We start from the raw sequence: 21,894 nt of genomic DNA, 5'->3' as shown, positions 1-21,894 counted from the left end.
AGAATTAAATTTGAAAAATATTTTATGATCTAAATTTCATTTTGAATTATAAAATTTAAAATCTTAACAGTTGTATAACAATTTATCAAGAGTTTATTGAACAATTTGTGTAGTAAATCTGTGATAAATTGATATGAATAATACCATAAATGTCTTGAACTGTAGGGTGTACTTTAACGAACCAAAAAAAGGAAATAAAAGAACGTAAATGTTTAAATTCTAAACCGGAAATCTTAAATAAGATTATCATAAAACAATAATTTATAATTAACTATAGTTTAAAATTAGTTTTGAAATTTTAATTAAAAACTTAAAATTAAAGAAGATTCTTGTTGAAAACAAAAACAGATAACAAAGAGATATTTTGATGCCCTTAATAAGTAAATAAATAAACAGAAAAATATTAAAAGGGCTGAGTATTTTTTATTTCTCACACTATTAATTATATTTAGAGATTTTTTTTTAACAAAATACCAAAAAAGTATATTACGATTAGTAGTTAGTATGAATTCTTTCTAAGTTTTATGAGTTTGTTTAACCAAAAATGTAAATTAATTGTAGGTGTTTCCTAGAGTAGTTTAAAATTTGTATTTTTCTTAATTTAAATGTGTATTTTTTGTATTTTTATTTAACTGACATTGAGTAATATATTTTTTTTGCCTGCTTATGTTTAGTGAGTGAATCATTTTGTGTGCGTGTGTGTGTGCCTATCTTAAGATTATATTTAATCTGAAGACTCGTGTTTACTATTGGGTTTTTATATATTATTTATTTTTATTTTATATATTTATTTTATACTTCCATCATAATTGTTTTATTAAACAATTTTGAGAATTATTTTTTTTCGTTAAATGTTGTTAAATTGCCTTTTTTCTGTTTATTATAAGGCTATTTATAGCAATTTGTTTGTTTTCTATATTTTCATTGAATTATGTCAAATGAACTTTTTCAATGTTAAAATTTTATTTTTTAAGCAACAGACTTATAGAGTTGTCAATAGACTACTCTATAGACTAGTTAAAACACTGTTCTATGGACTATTCAACCAACTACTTTATATACTAGTAAGACTTCACTATGGTCTAGACAACAGACTAGTCTATTGAGCCATCAGACTACTCTATAAACTAATCGACAGAGTACTCTATAGACTTCTCTATGGACTAGAGAACAGACTCTATAGACTAGTCAGCAGATTATTCTATCAACTAGTAAGCAGACTATTCTAAACACTAATCAGCAGACTACTCTATACACTAGACAATAGACTACTCTATAGACTAGTCAACAGACTACTCTATAGACTAGTCAACAGACTATGTTATAGACTAGTCGATAGACTACTCTCTAGAGTAGTCAACAGACTACTTTATAGACTAGTCAAAAGACATAGTCTTTAACATAGTTAAAGACTAGCCGTTGGACTACTCTCTAGAGTAGTCAACAGACTATAAAACAGACTCTTTGGACTAGTCAGCAGACTATTCTATAGACTAGTCAGCAGACTGTTCAATAGACTAGTCAGCAGGCTACTCTGTAGTCTTGTCAGCAGACTACTCCATAGACTAGTCAACAGACTACTCTATAGGCTAGTCAACAGACCCTACACACTTTATAGACTAGTCAACAGGCTACTCTGCAAACTAGTCAACAGACTGCTCTATAAAATTTTCTATGGACTAGTCAACAGACTACTCTATACACAGACTACTATATAGACCAGTCAACAGACTACGCTATAGACTGTGCCATAGACAAGACGTCAGACTACTCTATATAGGCTAGTCAACAGACCGTACGCACTCTATAGACTAGTCAATGAACTACTCTATAGACTAGCCAACGAACTACTCTATAGACTAGTCAACGAACTACTCCATAGACTAGTCAACGAACTACTCTATAGACTAGTCAACGAACTACTCTATAGACTAGTCAACGAACTACTCTATAGAGTAGTCAATGAACTATTCTGTAGACTAGTCAACGAGCTACTCTATAGACTAGTCAACGAACTACTCTATAGACTAGTCAACGAACTACTCTATAGACTAGTCAACGAACTACTCTATAGACTAGTCAACGAACTACTCTATAGACTAGTCAACGAGCTACTCTATAGACTAGTCAACGAACTAGTCTATAGACTAGTTAATAGACTACTCTATATACTAGTTAACTAGTCAGCAGACTATATCATGGACTAGTCTAAGAGCTACTCTATAGACTAGTCAACAAACTACTCTATAGACTAGTCGACAGATATCTTTATAGACTAAACAACAGACCACTCTATAGACTAGTAAGCAGACTAATCTATGGACTTGTCAATAGAATACTATTTTAACATTTATCCCATACAAAACAAAAGACTTAAGACACAAACTTGATTTTTAAATAACGTTTATTTTTGTATATTTTAACTTTTTTTTTTGTTCCTTTTTAAACAAACTCCTTAAATTAATACAGTTAAAATTACAACAAATTTTAATTTAAACTAATAAAGTTTTTTATTTCATTTTACCAATTTTTTTCGAGATGACTACATGATGATGAGTTTTTATTTCTAACAAAAAAAAACTATGTTTGCAATTATTAAACATAAGCAAAAGATAAAATCTTGAAAATAATTGCACTATTTCAGGATCGTCAAATAGGAATAATGCTTAAGACTAGCACTGTGGCTGTGGAACAGTCAACACTGACTAGTGTCGTGTCATGTCATCTGTAGACAATCATTATTAATTAGACAATATTTGTTCAAAATAAAAAATCTTAAAAACAAAACAACAACATAAGACGAGTGCTGCTCAAACAACAAACATTGCCTGACGCTTATCAATAAAACTGCATCATTGAATGTGGTAGAATTTTAAAGCAAAAAAAAAAAATAAACTAAAAAAACAATGTTGAAAATTATTTATAACAGTTTTTAGAAATGTTCTGTAATTTTTTTTCTCTTCATTTTTTAAGATTAAATATTATTTTAGTCATGCAACCGTATACATTTCTTAACCTTGTTAAAAAACAATAAAGGCACAACAGGAACAGCTAAGAAAGTAAACAAACTTAGAAGAAGACTGTTAACAAGTATTGACTGTTTAAAGTCTAGAATATTGAAAAAAAAACTTTGCAACAACTATTTGAAATGAAAAAGAAAAAAATTGTAATTTGTTAAAAATAGGTGTTAGAAATATATATATAAATTGCCGTAAAAATATATATATAATTTGTTTGCTAAAGATAACAATTTTTATTTAAGCTTTGCTTAAGATTTAACAAAGTGAAAGGTTTAATGTAAAACAAAAATTAAACAAAAACTATAATAATTTTTTAAGTTTTTTTCTTTAATATTTTACATTTGTTTAGTTTTTGTATTCCTTTATGTGGATGATGACCATGATGCACAACATTATTATGTTTTTTTGTTTTTGGTGTCTTATATTTTAAACAGGGTTTAGAAAGCATAAAGTTTATTGATCTTAAATTTGTTAGAAATTAAATATTAACAAAAAGAAGTTGTTTTAAGTAAAAAGAGCAATTCTTATTTTATCAAGTTCCTGGAATATTCACGAATGAACTTTGTTTACATTATATCTCAATTATACTTTGAAATCTGTTCTAAAATTGCCTTAAAACAAACGAAGTTTCTACTAGGGTTCTATAGTTGAAACGAAAAGTCGACTTTTTGCATTGTCGATTTTTCGACTATTTTCATTTAGTTAAAAGTCGACTTTTAGTATTTTATAAACAGCCGACTTTTTCCGACTTTTTTCGACTTTTTCGATTTTTTTAGACTTTTTGACTTTTTTCGAATATTTTTTTACTTTTTTCGAGTTTTTCCGACTTTTTTAGAGTTTTTGACTTTTAAAATTTTCAACTATTTTTTGCAAAGTCGATTTTTCGACTTTTTTTTATTTAGTTAAAAGTCGACTTTTAGTATTTTAAAAATAATTGACTTTTGCCGACTTTTTTCGATTTTTTTTAACTTTTTTACTTTTTCCGACTTTTTCGATTTTTTTTTTTTGATTATTTTTTTACTTTTTTTGCGTTTTTCCGACTATTTTAGAGTTTTTGACTTCTTTCCACTTTTTTTAAAATTTAAGACTATTTTCCACTTTTTTTACTTTTTTCGAGTTTTTCCGACTTTTTAGAGTTTTTGACTCTTTTCCACTATTTTAAAGTTTTCAACTATTTTTGACTTTTGTCTACTATTTTCGAGTTTTTTCGACTTTTTTTATTCGAGAGTTTTCTATTTTAGAATTTTTGACTCTTTTTCCACTTTTTAAAAATTTTCGACTATTTTTGACTTTTTCTACTATTTTCGGGTTTTCAACTTTTTTCCACATTTTTTGACTTTTCGGCTTTTTAACTTTTTTTGACATATATCGACTTTTATTTACAAAGTATATTTTTTTAATTTTTTCATAGACGATGGTCGAGTTATCGACTGCTTTGGAACAAAATAGTCGACATCGACTTTTCGACCTTATTCGACAAAAAGTTGATTGCTCGATTATTCGAAAGTCGATTTATAGAACCCTAGTTAATACCCTATTTAGATACAAATATTCTTTTGTTAACAAGTTCCTGGAATATTCTCGAGAATTAACTTGAAACCTTTTTATGACATTTAAACTTTTGCAATAGTTATCATTTCAAAAGAAAATTAAAACTTTGTGCCTTTATTAGTCCATTTCTATTAGAGTTTGGGATGTACCAAAGAGTTCTAGGAATATTCTCGAAAAATTGCTGCATTAAATATTCAACAATATTATTCCTCCCGAGAACCAAAATAAAATTTCAAATGTCCTTACAAGTTCTCGAACAAAAATTTATCCAGTTACTATAGAACTATACCTTCGCTAAAAAATTCTATGAATATTTTTGAAAACATTTATAATACTCTTCAATCTAGCTTAACTTTTTAAAAAATACAATAAAAATTTTTATCATGTAAACAAATACATTCTAGAATATTCGCCAAAACAACAGAATTTAACATTTCTAACAATATTCTCTAAAAAGACTAGTCGACAGACTACTCTATAGACTAGGTAACTAGTCAACAGACTATACCGTTGACTAGTCGAAAGGCAACACTATGGATAAGTCAACAGACTGCTCTATAGACTAGTTAACGGACTACTTTATAGACTTCTCCATGGACTAGAGAACAGGCTTTATAGACTGACTAGTCAGCAGACTATTCTATTAACATACTACTCTATAGACAAGTTAACATACTACTCTCTAGACAAGTCAACAGAATACTCTATAGAGAAGTCAACAGACTACTCTATAGATAAGTCAACAGACTACTCTATAGACAAGTCAACAGCCTACTCTATAGACAAGTCAACAGACTACTCTATAGACAAGTCAACAGACTACTTTATAGACAAGTCAACAGACTACTCTATAGACAAGTCAGCAGACTACTCTATAGACTAGTCGAAAGACTACTCTATAGATTAGTCAACAGACTACACCTTAGACTAGTCAATAGACTAATCTATAGACAAGTCAACAGACTACTCTATAGACAAGTCAACAGACTACTTTATAGACAAGTCAACACACTACTCTATAGACAAGTCAGCAGACTACTCTATAGAGAAGTCAACAGACTACTCTATAGACAAGTCAACAGACTACTCTATAGACAAGTCAACAGACTACTATATAGACAAGTCAGCAGACTACTCTATAGACTAGTCGAAAGACTACTCTATAGATTAGTCAACAGACTACACCTTAGACTAGTCAATAGACTAATCTATAGACAAGTCAACAGACTACTCTATAGAGAACTCTATAGACTAGTCGAAAGGCTAATCTATACATTAGTCAACAGACTACTCTATAGACTAGTCAACGGACTAGTCTATACATTTTAGATTATTTTAATAACCTAAAATATATACAAAAATTATTTTTCTATAATTTCATCTTATATAATTTCAAAAACTTGTTAAAATTTTTTCCGCTTAAAATTCACTTTAAAAAGTATATGTATAAATAATTTACCTTGTCCTCTGAACCCATAAAGTCCATTAAAATTGTTTCACATTTTTTACTTCGTTCAAACTATTATTATTATTTCTTTGCTTTTCTTTTTTTCATTTTATATGCTTTAATTATATTTTGCGGTGTTTTTTTGTTTTCTTCTTTAAATCAAGTTACTTTTTGTTTAAATATAATAAATAGTTGCAATGTTTATGTTTGTATTAATTTTTAACTGTGAGGGACTTTAACAATTTAACTATATATCAGTATGGTCAACTGGTTAAATGGCAAAGAAAAAAAATAACAATGTGACGAAAGTGTAAATATGTACTAAGTACGGATATACATATATTTATACAAATAAATATGTATATTTTTATATACCAAAATACTAATTCAATTTTATTATTAAACGCGCGATTTTAATCGCTTATAAAAAGTTACGTAAAAAGAGGCGTGCTATTAAAATTGTTTATTGTTTTTATAAATATTATTATATAATAAATTCTTCAACTTACATATGTATGTACTTCAACTTACATTGTATGTCGGCAATGCGAAGTTGTATTAAAATAAATTGTTATTGGAGTAAAATATGAAAAATTGTTGAATGTCCTTTGAAAGTTTAGTCTATAGTCTAGTCCATAGTCTAGTCTATAGTTTAGTTTATAGTCTAGTAAATAGTGTAGCCTATACTATAATATTTAGTATAATCTTTATTCTAGTCTTAAGTTTAGTCCTTAGTCCAGTCTTTAGTGTAGTCTATAGCCTAGTTAATAGTACAGTCTATTGTCTAGTATATAGACTAGTCTAGAGTCTAGTTCATATTCTAGGCTATAATCTAGTCTTTAGTCTAGACAATAGTATAGTCTATAGTCTAGTCTTTAGTCTATTCTATAGTATAGCCTTTAGTCTAGCCTATACTCTAGTCTTTAGTCTAGTCTATAGTCCAGTCTACAGTTTAGTCTATAGTCTAGTCAATAGTGTGGTCTATAGTCAAGTATATAATTTAGTTTTTAGTGCAATCTATAGTATAGTCTAGACTGCAGTCTAGTCTTTAGTCAAGACTTTAGTCTAGTCTATAGTCTAATCTATAGTCTAGTCTATAATCTAATCTATAGTTTAGTCTACAGTTTAGTCTATAGTCTAGTCTATAGTTTAGTCTATAGTTTAGACTATAATCTAGTTTACAGTCTAGTCTATAATTTTGTCTATGGTCTAGTCTATGGTCTAGTCTATAGTCTAGTCTTTAGTCTAGTCTATAGTAGAGCCTATAGTCTAGACTATACTCTAGTCCATAGTCCAGCCAATAGTCTAATCTATAGTATAGTCTATTTTCTACTCTATAGTATAGTCAATAGTTTAGTTTATCGTCTGGGCTATAGTCTAGTTTATAATTAAGTCTTTAGTGTAGTCTGTAGTATAGTCTATTCTATAGCCTAGTCTATTGTCTAGTCTATTGTCTAGTCTATTGTCTAGTCTATAGTCTAGTCTAAAGTGTACTCTATAGTCTAGTCTATTGTCCAGTCTATAGTCTAGACTATATTCCAGCCTAGAGCCTAGTATTTATTATAGTCTAGTCTATAGTGTTGTCTACAGTCTAGTCTATAATTTAGTATATAGTCTAGTCCACAGACTATAGGCATAGTCTAAAGTCTAGTCTATATAGTCTATAATCTTGCCTATAGTCTGGTCTGTTATCTAGTTTTTAGTCTAGTCTAATCTATAGTCTAGTCTTTAGTGTAGTTTATAGTCTAGGCCAAAGTCTAGTCTATGGTCTAGTATATTCTATAGTCTTGTCTTAAGACTAGTTTAATCAATACTCCTGTCTATAGGCTAGTCAACTTTAGTCAACAATTTTAAAACAGCTCTTTAAACCAATAGTTATGCAAGCGATTAATCACACTTTTTCGCTAAATCAAATAAAATAATATATATACCCAAAAAATTAATTAGTTTTCTTAAAAATTAACAACTACCATAATAGATTGTTATCTACAAAAGAAATTATAAGTCCATAAATTTAACTTCAATTTTTCAAATATATATTTGCATAACATAAATTCTATATTTACTAAAATTTTATTACTTACTAAATAAATTAAATTAAGAAAACAAATTTATACAAAATCAATAAACACCCTCTTATTGGCTTTAATAACAGAGAAGAAAAAAAATTCATAAAATTTATTATTCCAAAAAAAACCTTAAATTTTATTAGCAATTTAAAGAAAAATATGCAAATTATGTTAAATATAAAAAGAATAATTTAAAATGTGTTAAAGCAAAAAAATATTTTTGTTAAAATTTTGCGTAGACATACTAAGTAACGCCCTTATTTTCAAAAACAATTATATCTATTTTAATAATATTAAAATGTGTGTGAATATATATGTGTTACCCTGTTAATCAATAAATGATTGATTAGTTTTTAAGTAAATTTTGTTTTTTAATGAAAAAATAGTATTCAATGGTTTTTAAATATTTGTTAATAATGATTTGCTTTTTTTAAACAATTTTATTTAATTTCTTTTGTTTAGTAAACATTTATTGAAAAGAAATTTATTACAAAAGATTTTAAAAGAAATTTTTAAGGGAATAATTAGAAACATCAAAAACTTTAGAGATTCCCTAATAAGTTATGTCTTTTTTTTCTAAGGTGTGAATTTAACAAATTTTACCATAAAATCAAAGTTTATTTGATAATTTGTCTTGGGCATGACTTTATGATTTTTTATACATACTACGTTCATATTAAATACATATTTTAGCAAATGTTTATTTGACTTTAATGGGTTTGTCTGACACTAACTTCAAATTTTCCTATCTCTCACATACACACATACATACATACAGACTAGTCTTATTAGTGTCAAAATGAAATTGCACAAATTACACAAAATAAAAAGTGTGTGAATGAGTGTTTTTTTTCTTTTTCGAATAATTATCTGTAAGTTAATGACATTTACAAACAATCTTTTTTTATTTTTGTTTATGATGATCAATAAAAATTTTATATTCATAAAAAACTTTTACTTTTTTGTGGTTTTTCTTCATTTTGTTGGTCATAAACATATTTATGCTTTAACCCATCACTTATTTAAAAAATTATTGATGATGTTTGTAAAAAAATGATATTTGAATAAAGAATTGTTTACTTTATTTTACAATTGCAAATCTTAATGAAATTTCGAAATCCAAAATTAACATATTGTGAATTTTTTTTTGGAAAATTTAAAGAATTTTAGAATACACTATAGACTAGACTATAGACTTGGAATGGACTACAGAATAGACTATAGACTAGCCTATAGACTAGACTATAGACTAGACTATAGACCAGACTATATACTACACTATAGACTAGACTATAGACTAGACTATAGACTAGACTTTAGACTAGACTATAGACTAGACTATAGACTAGACTATAGACTAGACTATAGACTAGACTATAGACTAGACTATAGACTAGACTATAGACTAGACTATAGACTAGACTATAGACTAGACTATAGACTAGACTATAGACTAGACTATAGACTAGACTATAGACTAGACTATAGACTAGACTATAGACTAGACTATAGACTAGTCTATAGTGAAGTTTTGTGTGAACTCGATTGGAAGAAAGAGAGAGAGAGAGAGAAAGATATAAGTCTTATATTAAAGAAAGTGTGTCATATTAAAGATATTAGTTATATTAAGAAATGTTCATTTGAAATTAACTATTAAATAACATTAATGACATTATTTGCTGTAATTAATAATATTAAATGTATATATGTATATTTTTATTATAACAAACAAATATTTTTTGCAAAATTTCTTTAAATTCCACATTATAATACAAAAAACCAAGAAAGATGAAAAAATGAAATAAAACATTTTTAATTACTTCTTCAGATACGTGTAGAAGCAAAAAATAGAGAAACAGTTCCCATCTTTGGGAGAGTTGCAGAAGAAAAAAAACACACACACAAACAAATGAAATAAAAGAAAAACAACAATAACACATTGTCATGAAATTGTAGAGAAAGTGCAAATACTGAATAGGTACAGCAAAAACGACAACAACAACAACCGCAGCAGCAGCATGAATTGTTATTAGTACATACTATGTACACCCTGTTGCCAAGATTACGTTGTTAATAAATATTTTTTTTAAAGAAAATATCTAGAGATCTTTTTGTTTTTAATTATACATTAAACAATAATAAGTTATATTGTCTAAGAAAAATTTATATAAATTTTTGACAACTTTTAATTTAAAGAAAAAAAAATAAAGAAATTAATATAGAAATAAAACTTTTGATTGTTATTTAGACATATGACAGACAGTCATATGGTTACAGAAAAAATTTAATTTTATTTACCGAAAACTAAAAGAAGACAAAAAGAAGATGTTTTTTTTTTCTTTTTTTTGTTAATTTATAAAAACAAAAACTCTACCCACGTTTAGTTTTATTTATGTGAGATTTCTTATATGGAAAGTATCTAAAAATAAAAACAACATAATAAAGAAATTTTTATTATTTAAATTATATATAATTTTCAAAAAAAATTGCTAAACACGTTTTTTTTTTCTTAACTCTTTATTTGTTTGTTTTCATGTTCGTTAATTTTTTTTGCTATTTAAAATTCATTTATTTGTTTATATTTTTAAGTTCTATTTTAACAAAAATATCATTTAAACAAGCAACAAGATGAGACCAACAAATTATTATAAATTTAGAAATGATTAGACTGCTGACTACAACATTAGTAGTAGTTGTTGTTTTTTCTATTCATAACCATTATTATTATTAATTTACATTTTTTAACGAAAGTTTATCATAATTTTCTGCTTTAATAGATGAGAATTTAAATTTTTATTTTCTTTTTAATTTTTCTATAATTCTCACTTTCCTGTAAGATTATTTAAATTAATTAAGTTTTATGGTTTTTTTGCTAGAAAAATGAAAGTTTTATAGAGATATTTCTTTTAATTAGTTAATAAATTATTTAATAAACATTAATAAATATGTTGTTGACCTTTAGGAAAGGTTGACCATAATGAAAACAAGAAAAAACATTCTAATATGACATTTAGTTAGAGTTTATAATCGAAAAAAGAGACTTAAGAGAAATTAAAATAACAAAATTTCGGGAGATTGGTGGGTGTGTTTTACTTTCAGCAGAACCCATATTAATTTCAAAACATATTAATTTCAAAAAATTATAAAAATATTGAATAAAAAATTTTTTGTTTACAGAATTCTTCGAAAGCTTTTTTCTGTCAAAACTTTTTTTAAAACAAATACTTTTGTACTAAATCTTCTTTTAGTCAAAAGCTTTTCAATTATATCTTCTTCATCAAAGCAAAGTTATATTTCTCTAACTAAAGGGACTGTCGAAAACTTCATTTGAAAGCTACACAAACATCACTTTATTTAAAAGCAACATCATTTATAAAGAAAGCTTTATAAATGATGTTGCGCAGACAACTTTTACACAAACATAAAGAATTTTTCAAAAGGTTTTAAAATTTTGAACTTTGAAGTTTACAAAATGTTCTTATTGAAAGCTTTCTGCAAAAATACATTTTAACGGTGAAGCACAGACTACGTTTATACCAAAATAATGTTGCTTTTAGTGCAAAAGTTATATTTCTCTAACTAAAAGGACTATCGAAAGCTTTATAAAAAGAAAGCTTTATAAATGATGTTGCGCAGACAACTTTTACACAAAAGTAAAGAATTTTTTCAGAAGATTTTTGAACTCTGAAGCTAACAAAATCTTCAAATAGAAAGCTTTCTGCCAAAATGCCTTTTCTTTATTGAAAAGCAAAGAAAACTTTTATACCAAAATAAAGCGAAGGTTTTCGTAGCTTTTATAAAAAAATTGTTTTAACACTAAAGCTTTTAAGCACTCTTCAGTTCGAAAGCTTTCTGTCAAAATGCTTTGAAACGGAGAAGCTTTATATACATATAGCAAAATTTTTTTTATAAAAAAAACCTAAAAAGAAAAAAAGTTCTTTCTAAAGCTCAATACAAAACATTGCTCTTTATCAAAAGCTTAATACAAAAATATCTTATGAAAAAGAAGCTTTTCATATATATGTAATGTTTCACAAACAACTTGCAAATCATTTTTTTTTTTTTTTGCTAAAACACACACTTCTCTGGAAAATAATATATTCAAAAATTTACAAAAATTTTAACCAAATCTTTTTTTACTAAGCTTTTTCTTAACATGTCTTTGATAAATAGTTAACATGTCATTACTTCAAAGTAAACCTTTTGTATAAGTTATATGAATCTTACAATAATTCGTTACAGTTTATGCTAACTTAAAGTCCATTTTGAGCAATTTGACAAAATTTTTTCCCCCAAAAAAAGAACAATTAAGAGACAAAATTAACCTTAAACTTTTGTTTTACATAATTCTAACATAACTAATATCTCAAGAAGTAAAAGACAAAAAAATTCAACAACAAATCAATTAAACTGTTGAAATATTTACGTTAATTGCCAATATAGTATAGAAAATTGTGTCTACTTGGGATGATAAAACAAAAGACTTAGACAACAAGCATATAGTTTAGGTTGTTTGGCTGGTTGGTGGATAAATGTGTGAGAATATTTTTTCCAAAAGAATTAAACAACTTTTTTTTTGTAGAACTAATTAACAACTTCCTAAAAACGATTACATAATTAGCTTTTTAAGTAAAATACAAAAAAAAAACAGCAAGAAAAAACAACCGACAGACAGACAGACACCAACAAAAACAGTTGACAAAATAGTTAGACTAAGTAAATCAATTAAGCAAATAATTACTATAGACGAAAATAAAAAGAAAAAGCAATTGGACAAACCAACTGCTTAACTTTTCACCAGGTTTTTTTTTTGCTATTTCTATTAGTTAGCAAAGAAAACCGATAAAAAAAGTTTTAAGTTTAACCACTTTTTAGGATTAAATTTTTTGTCTTGTTTGGTGGGTTTCGTTTTTTGATTCTTAATAATCTCCAAAACAAAAACAAACAAAATAAAATATTTAAACTATTTGCTGTTAGTTTAATTAACAATACCTTAAACAAACCGAAAACATTGTTGTAAAAAAAGAAACATAACAAAACTAAACTAAATAGTAAAATAACAACAATTTCAAATTGTTTTAACCCTTTTAGCTAAGTATCACTAACCAAAACTAGCTTTATAGATTTGTTTCTAAGAGCTGTGTTTTTTTTTTTTTCTTAATTAAAAGTCATTTCCACATTTTACTATCAAAACAACAAACTACTAGCCAATCATTTTGCTTGTGTAAAAACGCACGTTTTTCTATAAAACTAAAAATAAAATCAACTTATGTTTCAAAAAAAGCTGCTTAAAATTGCTATTAAAACTAAAGCTGCTTACAAATAAATAGTTAGTGTGTAGCAAACCATATTAAAATCTCGAAAGAAAACCTGGTAAATGCAACACCCCTCTACAAATTGCATATTTATTTAAAATAAAATATCTATTGCATTTTTCTAGTTTGGTTTAAATTTTCATTTAATTCTAACAGGTAACGGGAAAAAACTTTTTTAAAATATTAATACTGGAAAAATTTCTATAAACAAAGCTCTTTAGATTAATCTAAAAGCTCTATAGATCAATCTATAGTCAAGACTATAGATTGATCTATAGTCAAGACTATAGATTGATCTATAGTCAAGACTATAGATTGATCTATAGTCAAGACTATAGATTGATCTATAGTCAAGACTATAGATTGATCTATAGTCAAGACTATAGATTGATCTATAGTCAAGACTATAGATTGATCTATAGTCAAGACTATAGATTGATCTATAGTCAAGACTATAGATTGATCTATAGTCAAGACTATAGATTGATCTATAGTCAAGACTATAGATTGATCTATAGTCAAGACTATAGATTGATCTATAGTCAAGACAATACACTGATCAATAGTCAAGACTACAGATTGATCTGTAGCCAAGGTAACAGATTGATCTATAGTCAAGACTATAGATTGATCTATAGTCAAGACTATAGATTGATCTATACTCAAGACTATAGATTGAATTATGGGCAAGACTATAGATTGATTTATGGGCAAGACTATAGATTGAATTATGGGCAAGACTATAGATTGATCTATAGTCAAGACTATAGATTGATCTATAGTCAAGACTATAGATTGATCTATAGTCAAGACTATAGACTGATCTATAGTCAAGACAATACACTGATAAATAATCAAGACTACAGAATGATCTGATCAGACTGATCAGTAGCCAAGACTATAGATTGATCTGTAGCAAAGACTATTGACTGATCTATAGTCAAGACTTCAGATTGATCTATAGTCAAGACTTTAGATTGATCTATAGTCCAGACTATAGATTGATCTATGGTCCAGACTATAGACTTGTCTATAGTCAAGACTATTGATTGATTTATAAGCAAGACTATAGATTGATTTGTAGTCAAGACTAAAGATTGATCTATAGTCAAAACTATACATTGTTCTGTAGTCAAGGCTATAGATTGATCTATAGTCAAGACTATAGATTGATCCATAGTCAAAACTATAGACTGATCTGTGGTCAAGACTATAGACTTGTCTAAAGTCAAGACTATTGATTGATTTATAAGCAAGACTAAAGATTGATCTATACCAAGACTATAGACTGATCTTTAGTCAAGGCTATAGACTGATCTTTACTCAAAACTATAGACTGATCTTTAGACTATAGACTGTTCTATAGTCAAGACTATAGATTGATCTATAGTCAAGATTATAGATTGATCTATTGTCAAGATTATAGATTGATCTATACTCAAGACTATAGATTGATATATACTTCAGACTAAAGTCTGATGTCTATAAGCGACTTTAAATTTCTTTCTTCTTTTAGATTTTGAAGTTTTTATAGTTTTGGCTTGTGTCACTGAATTCTTAATATAAACAATTTTTTATTAAAACTTAGCTATTCAAAGCTGAGCCTTAATTTATTTCAAAAATATATATTGTAAAAACAATTAAAATTTGGCAAAGGAAAGTTAATATTGTAAATTTACTGTTAACTAATTGTTAAATAATAATTGGCATTAAATTAACCAATAAAATTATTTGATTATAATTTTTAAAAGAAAATCTTTATAAAACAACTATACAAAACAAAAGACTTAAGCAACAAACATTTTTTTTTCATAAGATTGAAAACTTGGCAAATAGTTGAAATAAAAAATTGCAAAGGAATAATTTGAAATTGAAAAAAATCAAGTTGTATATCTCATTTCGAAAAGAAACAATTTGATAAAGTTTAAAATTTAAAAAATTTCCGAAATTTTTCTTCATTCATCACAGTTTAATTTCAAACCCTGTTTTGTTTTTGCAAGACAAAAAAAGCTGTAGTATTTTGTCACAAAACACATACTTTAACAAAATCTAGAAAAAAAAACTTAACACACAGACTGATATAAACTGTTTTTAATTAATTTGTGGCGATTGCAAAAAAATCTAAATTATTTTTTGTTTGCAACATTGCAAACCACAGCAAATGGTTTTATACCTCAATTAGACTATCACACACTAGACTAACATGTTTTTTTTGTTTTCATTTCGTTTTTTTATTTTCTTGTTGGGAGTGCAGCAAGTGTATAAAAACTTACCGTCTTGTTTGCCTTGGTATCGACTGGGTCCAACAAACTGGTGCCTTATGCGTTTGTAGATTACGCGATGACTTATATGTCAAATCACCACATTCAGATTGCCATACTTGTAGATTACCCTCAGCTGGATAGAATGTATACAAACTATTTGTTGATGAGGCAATTACTGGTGATCCACCAGCTGCTGCCACTAAAGCAGCAGCGGCATCACCAACATTGCCCGTATTTAGAACGGTCGTAGCGGGCGGTAAAGCCACAGCACTAGCTGACAATGTAGCACTTGATATTGGCTGCACGAGTAGCGCCTGTGTCGTAGAACCGGGTGTTAGGGAAGAGCAACCGCCATTGACCGAATTTGTGGGGAATTTATAGTGTTGCATGCGTGTCGTGTTGCTCGAGGAGGCACAGGACGAGGTGCTTGTCGTGCCGGAACCCTCATGTTTTAAAATCAGAGCATTTGAGGGATCATAGTTGTGGGCTGCTAACAATTGCTGTTGTTGCAGCTGTAATTGTTGGTGTTGTTGTTGTTGCTGTTGATGATGTCTGTGACGGGTAATGGCATCGACCGAGTGCGAACGTATGGCAGAGCCACGAGGCATTAACAGCACATTACGCGAATTAGAGTTATTCGCTGCATTCGACTTAAGTACCGAGGGTGACATGGCTCTAGTTTTGGCCCGTCTAAAGCCACCATTATTCTTGGCCATATTACTTCCGCCTGGCGTATAACGATGATTGTGTATAGCTGCCGATGAGGCTACCACTGGCTGACGTTGCTTTTGATATTGCAAACGTTGTGCAGTTTGTGGTGAGCCCATGCCTTGTTGAGTGCTGGCAGCTGTTAAGCCTCCAGCATTCGATGTTGCACAAGCCAACACCGCCGACGATAATGATGATGACGATGATGAGGATGACGAGGCGGCAGCCGCTGCTGCAGATAAGGAAGATGATGAAGATGTAGAAGAAATACGTGCCATATTTTGCATATTCATTTGTTGGTTAAACTTATTGTCACTGGAACCTCTACGATCTTTATAATATTTATCTAATAATTGTTGTTGCAACAATTGCTGTTGATGTAGCTGCATGGCTGCTGCATTGGGTGGACGACGTATGATTTGTGGTGCTCCCAAGGCAGCCAATCTGTTTTTGGATAAATCCATTGTTTTATTTGCATTATGTCCCGCAGACAAGAGTGATGAAGATGTATTAGAGGATGATGATGATGATGACAAATCAGTATTGGCTGACAAGCCACCAGTAGCGGCCGATGACAATTGTGCCAAAGTAGAACCAACATTATTATTATGCTGATGCTGCTGTTGGTGTTGGTATAGCTGTTGTTGTTGCTGTTGTTTACTAACACTACAATTATTGCTATTATTATTACTACTAGTACTACATGTATTGATGTTGTTGTTGTTTAGAGCTGTTGTAGCATTGTTTTGATTCGTTCCACTTGTTGGATGCTCTGAATCCGTTGAAACACGATCCGGATCACTTTCAAAACCTTCATCAAGGGATCGTGTGGGGCTTAAGATAGGTTTCGAATGTTGTTCCAGTTTTGTTTGTAGTTGCTGCTGTTGCTGCATGGACGTCATTATTACATCGATTTGTCGCTGTTGATGTTGTTGCTGCTGCAATTGTTTTTGCTGTTGTGTTGACATATTTGTTACAAAAATACTAAAGTATTTTATCAGAAATTTTATTCTTTTCTTTAGATCAAATTTCTGTCTTTTGTTTTTAAACTCTTTTTTTGTTGTTGTTGTTTTAAACTTTACACTTGGCTGCTTGTTCACGTCAAAAAACACTTGATTTTATTAAAAATTTTTTCGTAAATTTTTTTTCTTGCTTTTTGTTTAAAATTATTAAAAAGGCGTAAAACCGGCAGTTTTATTTAAAACTTTTATTATTATTTTCTTTCTTAAACTTTTTCTTATAAATCACTTTTGCTTCAATTGAAGTTTTGTCTTGCAGCTTTTTTTTACAATCAGATTTTATTTATGCTTCACAAACTGTTGCAAGTAATTTTATATTTTATACTTTTGTTGTATTTCTTTAAAAAATTTTTCTTTATTATAAAATTTATTTTCTTTTAGAAATTTTTTTCTCTTATTAATTTTTTTCATATAAAATATTCTTTTACTTCTTTAATGTTTTTTTATAAATTCACCAGTCACTTATTATCATTTTTTTCTTTGCCAATAACTTTCATTGTTAAATTTAAAATCTTCAGAAATTAATTCGTTATATATTTCTTTTTTTTCAAATTAATTTTGTTCGTTTTTAACGCTTTTATATTTTTGAAATTTTCAGTTGATTTGTATATGTGTGTATTTATGTGTGTGTGTTTTTTTCAAAATTTATTCCGTTGCTCACGTCTTTAGCGCACGAAAGTCGTTTTCATACTAAATATTTTCTTTCGGCTTAAACTCTTAAAAGTTTGTTGTGTGCTTCTTCATCTGCTTTTTTTACGTTTAGTGGGTTTGCGGTCCAGCTAACTGACACTTGTTTCAACTAGCAGTGTTGCGTTAGTGGGGGAGAAATGGGTACTGAAAGTACTTTTAGCATTTGTATATATTTAAAATGTTAAAAAAAAACTTAAGGGTTTCACCCTAAGAGACCAAATAGTATCTTTTTTGATTCATCTAATAAGTTTATCTTTAATAAAAGTTTAATTATTCACCCTTTGGCACCAAATAGTATCTTATTTGTTCCTTCTAATAAACTTTAAAATCGGTCCCTTCATAATTTTATAATTTATTTCACAAATATTTCAAGTAAATTTTGGTCCCTTACATTTTGGTACCATTTATTTTCATCCCCCTTTTACTTAAACTTCCACTCTATCAACATGCACATGTAAAATTATTTTTATCTTTCTTTTATTGCGTTGCTTTTGTCTTCTTCTTTTTTCTTCAACTTTTTTTATTATGTTTTTCTTATTACTGCACCTGATCAAAGAGCATGATGAAAGTGAGTTTAAAATAAGCAATTGAGAATTTTTCTGTTAAATTGAGTAAATATTTACAATGTTAAATTGAATTGTGTTACACTTAAAGAAAAATTATTGGTGAACTAGTAGAAAGTGCTTTAAAATATATAGCCAAATTGACTAGATAGTTTTGAATATTAAAATTACCAAAAATATGAAGCAAAATTCAAACATAGATCTTCCTAATACCTGATGTAGTTTACTGAAAAAAAATTTGTTGCCTAAGTCTTTTGTTTTACATAAACACATTGAGAAAATAGTTCTGACTATAGTCAGACTATAATTCATACCATAGTTAGAATATTGCCCTAACTATAGTTAATATAATATTAACTATAGTGTGCTGCCTACTTTAGTTCTAGTTCAGTTCTAGTTCAGTTTTAGTTCAGTTTTAGTTCAGTTCTAGTTCAGTTCTAGTTCAGTTCTAGTTCAGTTCTAGTTCAGTTCTAGTTCAGTTCTAGTTCAGTTCTAGTTCAGTTCTAGTTCAGTTCTAGTTCAGTTCTAGTTCAGTTCTAATTCAGTTCTAGTTCAGTTCTAGTTCAGTTCTAGTTCAGTTCTAGTTCAGTTCTAGTTCTAGTTAAGTTCTAGTTCAGTTCTTGTTCACTATAGTGTCCTGCCTACAGAGAGACTATAATCCTGACTAGACTATAGCGAGTCTATAGTCTAAACTCTACTCTAGTCAGACTGGACTACAGTTATTTTATGTGTGAACTTTTGCGAGAATTTAGTCTTAATAATATTATTGCGACTACAGTCCTGACTATAGTGAGACTAAAGTCCTGACTATAGTGAGACTATAGTCCTGACTATAGTGAGACTATAGTCCTAACTATAGTGAGACTATAGTGAAACTATAGTGAATCTGTAGTCCTGACTATAGTAAGGCTATAATAATTATAGACTTCAAAACTATGGTCTTGAAAGGGAAAGAAATTATTATGTTCCAGACTATAGCAGTTTATGGTCTTGACTATAAAAAGACTGTAGTCATCACAAAAGTGCGAATAAAGTCTTAACTAAAGTAAATATGACTATTTATTGTCTTGACTCATTATTATTTTAAATTTCTAAGTGTGTACCAATCTTTTATGACTACAACTTCTGTTAACAACAGAACCAAACAATTGCTCTCAGAGAGATAGAGCAAATATTGTATCTCATTAGTTTATTTATCAATGAATGTGTATAGTATGTAAGTATGTAGTACGAGTGTATAAATCGTATCGTATTGTTTTGTTCATAGTTTTTATGCTCCAAGACACCTGTTTGTGGAGGCACAACATACGAGAATGCGAATATAACTGCAAAAGAAACGCTTACTCATGATAATGTTATTGTTGGCCTGATACCGTATATGTTGTAGATATATTTTTTTCTTTCGTTTGCAATTTTATTTTAGTTTGGTTTTTTTCTTTCGTCTTTTTATACAACTGCTGTTGTAGTTGCTGTTGCTGCTGTAGTAAGTTCGTATATATATAACTTTAACAATCTTTGGTTTTGGGGATACTTTCATTGATTTTTCCAGCTAGTTACATTACAACATACTACCTAGTAGTTGAAGTATGTTTGTGTGTGTGTGTAGCTCTAAGATATGGCAAAAATTAAACCAGAGATCATGATGACGATGAGGGAAAAAATTATAACGGTGTTGATGTTGAAGCAAAAACTTTAGTACGAATACAAATGAACAATGTATGAAAACACAACAGCAAAACTAAAAGATGTAAAATAAGAAAAAAAGACATACAAGAATGACAATGATGATGTTGGTAATGATCATGATGATGATGATGACTATTATAACGATGATTATGGGAAGAGAGAGTGGTTGACTAGTTAGTGGAATAAGTATGGAGCTGTGGTGTGGCATGGTGGCCGTCAGGGTATTTGTGTGTTTATGTGAGGATAAATTTAGCAGCAAGCTGATTTGTGTGTTTTTTTCAACATGTTGCAAGTGCAGCGGAACTGGCTGTTTTATATGCAACTTTTATATGCACACAATTTAATGTTGTTGTTATTGTTTTGATTGTGATTTTATGTATTTTTTTATTTTTAAATTTTTATTTAGTTTTCTTTCTTTAAACTGCATGCAGCATAAAGTGGCGCTTTAAACTACTCTCCATCTTGATGTTAATGCTGTTGTTGTTGATGTTGTTGCTCTTAATGTTATTGTTGTTGGTAGTGAGATGTTGCTACTTATGGTTATTTTAGCGGCATTTGGTATGTAGTCTTATTGTTGTTTTTGCTGCTAGAAAGAAAATGAAAAGACAATAACATAAAAAGGAAAAATATTATACATAAACACACAATAAAATGTCGATAATTTTGATATTAAAAAAAAACTTGCATTTTGTGCTCTTACTACCATGAGTTCGATCGGTCTTTAGTGCCCTTTCTATGAGTACTGCACTGGTGATTGATTTCCGGGTAAAATGTCTGAGGCGTTTATGTATCTTTTGTATTTTTTTTACTTGTACTTGTAAGTATGGTTGTAGTTAGTTTTTATCGTTATTGTTATAACTTCTCTTTTTTTATTTTATGATTTTTCTTTTACTTTTTTTTTTTGTTATTTTGGCATAAACATTATTGAAAAGAAAAAGTGGTCGGTCGGTCGTCGATTATCAATGGCAAACACAATAAGATGTGAAAGATTTTTGATGAGAAATTACTTTGCACATTCCCATCGTAACGAATGTGGTAACCGAAAATGTTGTCCTGCCACAAGCAGTGGTGTGGAGTATTACTTTTGGGAAATCAATGGTGAATTGTTTAAGCTTACTATAATTTTGTTGTTAATTAAATTCAGGTTGTTTTATGGAAAATAAAACTTATAAATTTTGTACATTTTTGTAAATTTACATAAGTTATGAAAAAAGTTGGAGAGAGTATATTTTAAATAATCAGTATTTATATGTAGACAATTTTCTACAAAATTTTAATTATATATTGTGGCCTCCGGTAGGTTAGTAGTTAGTGTTCTCGTCTAGTAGACCGGAGGTGGTGGGTTCGATTCCCACCCGTGGCACTGGTTAAGGAGCGCACAACAGGCCCGATAGAGGCCTAGGTGTATTTCTTCGGATTTGATGTGTATACATCCTTCTTTCTAACTAACTAACTAACTAACTAACTAACTAATTATATATTTGTACCCAAGATTATACATTAATCATAATGGGTACTGATATTTAGTTCAGCTATAGTTCTAGTTCAGTTTTAGTACAGTT

At 28.6% G+C, this 21,894-nt stretch overlaps 1 protein-coding gene across 1 annotated transcript in view; it reads right to left on the bottom strand.

The window, feature by feature from the left end:
* The window catches only part of LOC111676914 (signal transducer and activator of transcription B), a 94,411-nt gene extending 76,585 nt beyond the window's left edge, over window positions 1-17,826 (bottom strand). Inside the window, exon 1 of the mRNA XM_046948223.1 lies at window positions 15,676-17,826. Coding sequence (XP_046804179.1) covers window positions 15,676-17,342 — 1,667 coding nt within the window. The 5' untranslated portion in view covers window positions 17,343-17,826. The remainder of the gene's footprint in view (window positions 1-15,675) is intronic.
* Window positions 17,827-21,894: the final 4,068 nt, after the last annotated feature.

The sequence above is a fragment of the Lucilia cuprina genome, chromosome 4 (genome assembly GCF_022045245.1).
Source record: "Lucilia cuprina isolate Lc7/37 chromosome 4, ASM2204524v1, whole genome shotgun sequence".
In the NCBI taxonomy this organism is placed as follows: domain Eukaryota; kingdom Metazoa; phylum Arthropoda; class Insecta; order Diptera; family Calliphoridae; genus Lucilia; species Lucilia cuprina.
The sequence above is the reverse complement of the archived record's forward strand: the minus strand, read 5'-3'. Positions and strand labels throughout refer to the sequence as shown.